General features: G+C 39.0%; 1 protein-coding gene across 1 annotated transcript in view; it reads right to left on the reverse strand.

The window, feature by feature from the left end:
- CLRN1 (clarin 1) overlaps positions 1–8523 on the reverse strand; it is a 34466-nt gene extending 25943 nt beyond the window's left edge. Inside the window, exon 1 of the mRNA XM_045556152.1 lies at positions 7978–8523. Coding sequence (XP_045412108.1) covers positions 7978–8230 — 253 coding nt within the window. The 5' untranslated portion in view covers positions 8231–8523. The remainder of the gene's footprint in view (positions 1–7977) is intronic.
- Positions 8524–10094: the final 1571 nt, after the last annotated feature.

Genomic DNA, 10094 nt, shown 5'->3' on the forward strand with positions numbered 1-10094 from the left:
ATCAACCCTTTTTGCCTTCATCTGGCCAGATGTAAAATGCAGAAAAGGCCATCTGTGAAGCTCTCAGAACTAAGGCAGCCGCTGATAATGATGTCAGCAATGGTGCAGCAATTTCTTCCCAGATTAAAGCTATAATGTAGTTTCAGAGGTCTTGTTTTTCTTCTCAACTTGTCCTTCTCCACATAAAAGGGTGTTTTTTTTTAAAAAAGTATTTGGCCCCTTGGTGCTCAGCTATTCATTTTCATGAAAGAGAATAAGAGGGAAGATTTCTTTCTTCTTACAGAAATGCTCTTGATCTGACTTTCCCCTCAGCCCATCTGCAGCCAGTCATTATGAAAATCCAGTAAAAGACATTCTCTGACATAAGCTCAATGCATTCATCTCCTTTAATATCACCCATAATCTCACACCCAGGTATTGAGCCAGGCTTCCGATGGCTACGTGGTCAGGCTGAATGAGATCCGTGACCCCAGCACTTAAAAGGAGGAGACCTGATGGTATGATAAAACCGTTTAAAATAGAATTTTCTCAGTACTGCACCTGAATTTCTCTCAGCTGAAGCGTATCCACCTGACTAGTCTATTCGGAGGCAGCCCCATCAGTGAGTCTTAATCACCCATAGTGGCTTAGGGACGACAGCTGCTTTGGCACATATGTGTCTCTGATAACAGAACCCATTTAACTGCTCCTAATCCACAGGGGTATGATTATGTTGGGGTAATAACTCCCAAGAATGGCTTTGCCACAGTTACAACATGCCGAGAGGGAGCAAAATATGATGCATGAATTAGCCTGCCAGGTACTAAGTTTGCAGTTCAGTCAGTTCTATCATACCTCTAATAAGAGTTTATCATAGCACAGCCAGTCTGGGTGTTTATCCACATGACTAGATGGGAGGCGAATTTGTCAGTGTAACATATATGAGTTTTGTTTTAGAAAAATATGCCTATAGCTTTATGAAGTTCCTAATATATTTCAGAGATAAAAGTGAGCTTTTGTTTTTTACTTCATTTTTTAACAATGAGATTTGAATTGATGCTGCAATTCTATCCCCTTGGCTTTTAATAAAATACTAGTTTTTGAAATGAATCAAATGCTATATACCTGCTTTTCTTTCGGTCCCTGACTCTGTTTTGAAACTGTTCACATCACCTCAGAAAAGAATCTGCCATTTTGTTAATTGCTGTGGTGAAATCATTGCTACAGTCAAAGTAACTGACTCCGGGGATCGTGCCACAAGGATTTTAGTTGGCAGTGATCGTAAATCAGCTAACCACATGTGCTATCAGATATCTCTGCCTTAATCTGTCAACATTAAGGTAATATAATTGCATAACCCAAAGATTGGGCATAATATACGACCTGCTCAGCCTAGATTATTAAAAGGCTTCACTTGACTGTTTCACTCTCCAAAGGTCCAAGATTGGGGTTTACCCAGCAGGGACACTGAAATGTAAAATAAAAAGACAATGAATAAATTCAAGTCTTACAGCCAAGTACTGGCCCATGGATGCAGGAAAGCAAGCTCTTGTGAGGTATCAACAATATTTTTTAAATAGATGGTGAAACTGAAAGCTAATCTTACATTTTATTCAGCTCTTTGTATCTTTTTTTCCTATTCTAAGGAGGCAAAATGTGGCAGAGGAAAGAGCATGATTTATCACAGGCATTCAAATTTGAATCCCAGATCTGCTACCTACTAGCTGTGTGGCTTTGGGAAATTTTGTGATCTCTCTGTGTTTCTACTTTCCATATTTGTCCAAGGGGAAATAGCATCATAACACCTCCCATGTGAGGTTTGGAGATGATACATGCAAAATGCCTGGAACCACAAGGAATCCAATAAATGGGCAGCTGAAATAAGCATTGTTTCTTCTGAGATGGCTGAAAGTCCTTGGAGAAAACAAGTTACCCTCAGAAATTAGAAGAGAAAACAGAGCAGAAATTTGTGAGAACAACTTTGGAGTTATCCGCCAATAGATAAAATTTGTACACCAGGGTTCTGTTGCAGAAGCTCCACTCAGGACTTTCCATCCAGAGCTTCAGAAGCAGCCCTGCCCGCCACCTCTTCCCCTCCCGGCTGTGCTCAGGCCAATGATTCTCCAAGCACTTAGGAGCCCATGCTTGCTGGTGAAATGGTGCGAGTGGCTTCCTCCTCCCTCCCCGCAACCACTTAGGATGTGGGGTGATTTAAAGGGAAGGAAGGAAGGTGTTTGGGTGTGGGTGAGTGTGCATGTGCACGGGCACACATATGCAAAATTATAATTCTTGAACAATGCTCATTCTGTGGATTTTTTGGATAAGAATATTGGAGGGTAGTTATTAATATTAGGGGAAGGAAGAAATGAAGGTTCTTTTTCTGGACTAAGCAGAGAGAATCGGAAGTTCCTATCCTCAAAAGCATTTTCCCCATGTTTTTAATTTCTACTAAGTTCTTGTTTGAAGTAAAGCATACTCTTGGAGTATTAAACCTGCTGATCATCCCTAACTTCTTGCTATTACCAGTTTAAGAAATCAGATTTAGGAAAGAGGAGTTTTTCAGTGAGGATGGAGGAGGAGTTGCTAGGAAAAACAGAGAAAGGAAAAATTAGAGAAAGAGGGAAGTCAGTCTCTGTTTTTGGTCTTCTTCCTTTTTTGCTTTCTCAATAATGCCATCTCAATTGTTTGGGTAGTTATAGCTGCTCCTTTTCTATGAACCCACTAGCCCATCTCCCCAGAATTCCAAAGCATCCCATTTTTCATTTTCCCCTTTGTTAATCTGCATTTTTCCATAGAAAAAAGTAAAAGATTGTGACAGAGAAGAAAAGAAACATTCACTTTGATAACAAAACCCGTCTGGGTCCTGATAAATGGTAGACATTTCAGAGCACTTTACTTTAAAAATCATGAGCTTTGAGGACCAGAGCAAAGGCACACATAACGCAGCACATCTAATGATGGTGGCCAAAATCTGTCAGTGGAAGCATCATGTGACCGAGACTAGATGGATGGGTTATGCAATTTCAAAGCTGGAGGGACCTTGTCTAGAACAGCCAGCCCCTCATTATATAGATCAGAGAGCATTTAATCTGTAAGAGATGTTAGAAATCACTTAGTTTCACCTCTCATTTACAGATGCGAGAACTGAAAATCAATGAAGTGATGGAATTTGCTCAAAGTCTAATCTCTTGTGAGTGGCAGAGACCCACCTCAAGTCTAGATTGCTTAACCTCAGTTTACCAAACATTTATTAGGTGCCTCCTTGTGCCATGCACAGTCCTAGGCCCTGGTTTGAGGGAGTACTGGGGTAAATAATACACAGCCCCTGCCTTCTTGAGGATTAAGATTTTGCAGAGAAATATGCATTGTCAAATACTTATAGGTATTTTGAAATAATAGAGTGAATGTCAAAGTCTGGGTGGGGCGGAGGAGAAAACTATTATTGGGCTGAGAAAAGTTAAAGGTTTTTCTTTCATACTAGTGCTTCTCACACATTACTACCTTCTAATTCATTAATCACTTTTTTCCCAGTGGGAGGTAAGCAAAACCTCTATTTGCTGGACTGTTTTAGTAGGGAAATGAGATTAGGAAACAGGGCGCCTAAGCCAAAAGGCAGGAGAGCCCATGCTTGCTGGTGAAATGGTGCAAGTGTCTTCCTCCTCCCTTCCCTGAGCCGGGTAATCTTCCCAGGCGAACTCCTTAGGTTCCCCCCATAACTTCGCCCCACCCAGCCCTCCTACCTTCTACACAGGCCACATGCTAAGGAAGGGAGGAGAGACAGGCAGTGTTATCAGAAGCAGATACATCAAAGACCTTGGTAGCTCTGCCATGGGCAGGGCGATGCAGGGTGTGCAGGATGGTGACCCATGGGTCACCAGGGCAGCTCGGGGCAGCCCAGGTCAGCAGGAGCAAAGTCACACTTGCAGGGGACCATGGAGACAGAGAGTGCCAACTTTCAGTGATAGTCACAGAGACCTGAGCCCCAACTATTCTGTCTCAAAATATGTTTGAGAAGCCACCTGCTTGCTCACAGATGGAGTGTCAACATCCTCTCCAATCTGGGTCAAATGCCTCATTTAGTAAAGAAACTCTGCTTTTCTAAGCTAAATTTCTGTTTAGCTTTTTATGAATTTTCAATCATAAGGTCCAAATTAAAATGCTTTTGAAAGTATGACTAAAGTTGCAAGCTGTGATGATACATGATTGGTTAAATTTTATTTTCCACATTTCAAAAAATAATTCCATATGTTTTTACCAGCTCATTGAACTGCCTTGGCAATGAATAGATCAGTATATCTAGGAATGATTAATACCATATGATTCTTGGGTATCATATTTTGATGACGTTCTGCAGTGTTTCAAACCACCAAAACAGAAACCCACCCACACACGCTGAGCTTAAAACTGGCAGTTTTTGTCTTGATGGCTACATTTAAAGTTTAAACATCATCATTAAAATTTTACAGGTGACATACCAGGAAAAATTAAGCCTACCAGTTGTATTGCCTTGAAAAGAAAACATTCCTTCATTATAATGAATGAAATTGTGTGCTAGGTATGAATGCTGGTGACCTCTAGAAAATGAATCACTGACCCATAAATGGATGAGAATCAGCCAGAGTAAACGAGGCAGAAGTTTTCCCAGCATAACTGTGCATGCTGGCAGGGCAGATTCTTGTTATAATTAAGAGAGAGAGTGGTCAACAGGGAACATTTAATAGGAACAAACATGACTACATTGCCAAACTATTTTTCTGGCCCATTCTTCATTCTCATGTTATACTGTATCACTGGGTTTTAAAAGTGACATAAGTATTGCACATAAAAATAACGCACATAGAATTGTACAGCAGAACCAAGCAAAAATTCAATTAGAATGTGGACACTGTCGATGGTCCATTTATTCAGAGTGAATCTCCATACTGACCAATCCAGTAGCCGTTAAAATGAGCACTTGAAATGTGGCTAGTCTGAATTAGGTGTGCTGTAAATGTAAAATACCACACTAGATTTCAAAGACTTAGCACCAAGAAAAAAAAGAATATAAGATATCTCAATAATTTTTTATTGATTACATGTTAAAATGATAGTATTCTGGATATCTTGGGTTAAATAAAATATTAGAATTAATTTCACCTGTTTCTTTTTGCTTTTGTTTTCTAATCTGTCTACTAGAAAAACATTTAAAATTACTTATGTGGCTTGCGTTTATGGCTCACATTATATTTCTGTTGACCAATGCTGTTCTAAAATGAAAAGTTTGGTTAAGTAAAATAGTGTTTAGCGATCCAACAGAAATGTAAATTCTGTTGGAATTTGAAATGTAAATTCACATTAACTGATGATAACATGACAACATGAAGAAAACTGGCCATAAGACGACTGATACTTTGATAAGTTACCTTTCATATTCCTCCTACACTAGAAAGTTTCTGCAAATCCAGATGTTTGCCTAATAACTTTCTAAAGGGACAAAGAGAAAGAGGGAAGTTCTAGGAAATGAGTTGTATTCTAGTTATAAGTTGGTTCTGGAAGAAACAGAAAAGAATCATCCACCCGAGCTCTCTGGAGGCCCCCAAATTTTGCTCCAAGGAAGCCGTTATTGAGAAGGCAAGGTTAGATCACTTATTTATTTGTATTAACAGGGCTTATCCTTTTCTACCAGGAAGAGTATCTGAGGACTCTCCTTCTTCAAGGATACACTGATGAAACATCATTGACAGGGTGAATGTTTATTTAATTAAAAGTGTGTATTTAAATGAGCATTATGCTCTTTGGGGAATCCATTGGAGCTATTTATTCCACAGTTTTCCCAACTCTCTCTCATGTTACATTGAAAGAGGTACTTTTATGCTTAGGCAGAAAAAAGTTATACTTTAAATATACTTCACTGGCCTCACCAAAATGAATGAGATTTTAACATGCATAGTATATAGAGTATACTTAACATGTGTAGTCTGTAGTATATGGAGAGGATTGTCACTGCAGAACAAACAAGCAACTGAAAGATTTTCTTCACTAGGCAAGGAGAAAAAATGTTGAGGGTATTATGGAGACGAATGTAATTCTGAAAGATAAGTGAGGGTTCTGTTTAAACCCCACCAGCTCCGCCAAGTCCTCACAGAAAGTGAAGAGTGGGGCACCTGATTAGAACAACTTCATCCTCTGCAGGGGTCCCCAACCTATGGTGAGTTGTATAATTATTTCATTATATATTACAGTGTAATAATAATAGAAATAAAGTGCACAATAAATGTAATGCGCTTGAATCATCCCGAAACTATTCCCCCTACCACCCCGGGTCCATGAAAACACTCCCTGGTGCCAAAAAGGTTGGGCACCACTAAAGGACTGGCAGAGGTCACAGCCACAAAAATCATTCATTGAACCACAGAAGAATGTGGCTGTCTAAGGATTCAAGGAGACAGAGTATGTAAAGTGCTTAATGTATGGTAATAATATCAAAGTATTATTGTTTTGAAACATGTCCTATGGTATGAGTAAAGCTTCTCTCCATTTCACTGTAGAAAATGCAAAGGCTCCAGAAAATTCACCATACGCCCTCTGCTTTTGTCTAAATTCATTTATGAGGAGCTTTACTCAACGCTTTGGCTGCCAGTGACTCATGGTGAAATCATTTCACTCATTTTTCCCCCTTTTTTATTTTTTAATACAGTTGCATATCACATACCATCCCACTTTGTTCTCTTCTCCCATCCCTCCCAAGGAAAACTAAGCAGGTCTTTACTTTAATGAACTTAAAGCCATTCAGTGAAAAGACTTTGTACCCACTTTATTAGTTGAAAAGCTGAAGACTAATTCTTGGAAATTTTCTGGAGCCCTGTGAAAATTCATATCCCTTAGTAACCTATGTGAGTTGAAGGTTGGTGCCCAATGACTGCTAAGAAGACATAAGGAATGTTGCAGAAATATAAATAGGTCAGCACTGAAATTTAATTAGACACTGCATATGTTAATAATAAATTCAATTAATTTAGCCTTCTACCTATACTAGAGGAAAAAAAAAAACCCAGACAAAATAATTCATTTTAAATGCCTCAATTGGTAACCTCCTTTCCTGAAGAGTGATTTATGCAGTAATTTACTGACTGTGTCTTCATAAGATTGTTCCAAACCAGCCCTTTTGAAATAATAATAACGTCTGAATGTGTGTTGTGAGAGATATAACAAATGACTTCTTATTAATTTTCATTTAATAAGTTGCCTATTCACATGGTAATTTTTTAAAAATTCTCTTCTTAAGATAAACAGGTTATAAATGCTGCGGTTAACACTTCCATTTCACAAAATCATGACAGAAAAATCTGTCTCATATTCTCTACATGATTTGAAGGTCAATCAGTTGCAAATTTTCTACACTAAATAGGCATCTATTTCTTTCCCAGTTACCACAGCAGATAGTTTTAAATTTCTACAGCCAAGTGATTCCAAATTGGTGAAAAATGAAAACAGAATATTTATCAGCAGTGAAGGTCCCAGTAGGGAAGGGGGAGGGGGGAGGAGACAAGGAAACAAAATTATGAACAAAGTCGAAAACCAGGTAGGATTAGTGGATTAGTTAAGGAGCCCAGGACACTGGTCCTTTTTTAAAGAACAAAAGTTGTGAAGATTATTTCTGGTAGCTTTCCTATTTCCCCAAGTTCCCTTTTGAAAAAAGACTCATAATTTCTTATATAAATATTAATATTTAAGAATCTTAATTGTTTACATTTTCAAAAAGCTTAATTACATAACAACTAATTAACTATGTGTTATCATAATAAAAATAGCAAGAATTAAATAATTAATGAGAACAAGTAAAGTAACAAAAACTAGGAAGAAGAAATTGCTCACTCAGAGTCCTAGGTATTTCAAATGGTTCACACCGGTTTAAAATGCTCTGCAATAGAAATGGCAAGACTCTTAAAAATAATTCCTTCCAACACTTGGAAGAGTCTGCCTAAAGTATTAAATAATTCAAATCCAATTGCTACTTACATGAGAACCGAAAGGGCCTCGCTCCTAACCCGCACTGCCTCACACCCTCTCCGTGGAAAAGCCCGTACTGCATCTCTCCCATGAACTTGTCCAGCTCCTGCCCAGAGGCATTGACGAGCAGAGCCCCGGTTTTGCAGAGGATGGTGGCTTTGATCCATAGGGGGGTCCCCAGTGCTGTCACAACGCCCAGGGCACACGCAAAGCTTAACACCCCAGCCGTGCAAAAAATGATTTTCTTCTGTTGGTTTGGCATGATGAGAAATCGCTTTTGTGAGGGTGAAGTTCAAAAACAAGACCTCTGTGAGCAACGAGAAGGGACTGCCCCTTTGACTGCATTTATTATAGAAGCTGAACAGACAGATCCCTGCTGAAAATGCGGCTTCACCATCAACAGTGGTTCTCACCAGGTTAAATGTCAGAAGATAGTTTCTTCATCACTCATACTTGGCTTTTCTCCTTTGCTGCTGCTGCTTCTGTCCAATTTGAAATCTTTGGACTAAGAATCTGTAAAATAAGACTCTTTCAAACTGCCTTCAGGTATCTCCTCGTGTGTCACTTTGTAACAAAGGTCTAAGATAACAGATGGAGTCCTCCATGTAACTTGATAAATGCTTCCCTTCCTCAGCCTTTTGTCTGACTGGGGGAGTTGAAACTTTCAGAAACAGGCTTGAATCCTATGGTAAATTTTCAGCAACTTGAGAAGTTCATTTATTGATATGTTTTTATTTTTGTTTTTTGTTTGGTGGGGGGGAAGGGAGCTTTAGCAGAGGTAGGAAGAACATATGTACATGTATTGATAATTAATGGATTTTGAAAAATTCTAATTATAGCAGAATAAAAAGATTGAACTGAATTAGATCATACGTGGATATGAAGTGGCAGAGACCAACCATGGGGGCTTGCCCTCCTAACTCCACTTCTCCCAGATCCATGGTTTAGAACTGATGTTTCAACAGAGAATTTGATTCTAATTCTTCGTGGCACACAAAAATATGTAGATGCAGGTGCAAGTATCTAGATTTCTAAATGTTTTCTTTTAATGAGTTTGGCTGCTTCAGGAGAATAGCAAGGGAATGTGATTCTAGGTCCAAAGAATACCAAAATCTGTAAAGACAAGGGCATATTCGTGGAAAGAGGGATTGTGGTCAGATAGATGGCCCTTAGAATTCTCCATGAAAAAGGCAAGGGTGCCAGCAGAGGTAGTCCATTAGGGAGACAAGAGACAAAGTCATGAGCAAGCTTAAGTAGCAAGGTGGGTCTGGTTAAATTGTCAAGACGTGAAAACTAAAGTTCAGAATTCAGTGCCAGCTCTTTAACTCTGTATCTCCAATGAGGTTCCTCCTTCTGCAAACAGATGTAGGACTGGTGTGTGTGTGTGTGTGTGTGTGTGTCTCATGAAGTGCTTGGTGGATATTGTATGCTATGTTATTATGCTGAGCTCTGATCTACAAAGTTAACTTTAGTAAGAACTTGTATGTCTGGCACTTTGCTAAATATATTACCTAAATTAATTAACAATTACCATGTACAGTGAAGAAGAAGAAAAAGATGATGATGATATCCCCATCTCATATGTAAGGAAACTAAAACTCAGAGAGTTTACACACAACTTGCTGAAGATAGTAGTGGACTGGGATTCAAATCCAGGTCTTCTAATTCTGAGGTGTATATGCTATACTAAGCAAAGTCCCTGACCTTGAGGAGATGGTGATCACTTTAGTTTGGTTTAGTTGGTCTGGGAGTAACATAATGTAGAGTGGCCTATTATTAATTAACACATCTTGGGTGCTTGAAGAACACAGACATCTGCAAATAGAACTTTCCCAGATGGCCAAAAGCATAAGTTTATGCTTGCTTCTATTCTCTTGTGCCACCTTTAAGCATGACAGCTTAGAAGAAATTAATAAATGAAGATGTATTTCACATCATTCTCAGCATAAATGAGTTTCTACATTGTGCATGCTTTGAAGTGAACTTTAGGTGTAGTCTTGGAGGATCAGTAAACTTCTCACACAGCTATCCTCTCCTAGGAGTTGCCAGAGCTTGTCTTGTTAAGGATAGACAACTAAGTATAGAACTGATTCAAGAATGCCAGTGTACATTTGGGGGAGGAGGGG

Source organism: Lemur catta, chromosome 1 (assembly GCF_020740605.2).
Source record: "Lemur catta isolate mLemCat1 chromosome 1, mLemCat1.pri, whole genome shotgun sequence".
NCBI classification, from domain to species: domain Eukaryota; kingdom Metazoa; phylum Chordata; class Mammalia; order Primates; family Lemuridae; genus Lemur; species Lemur catta.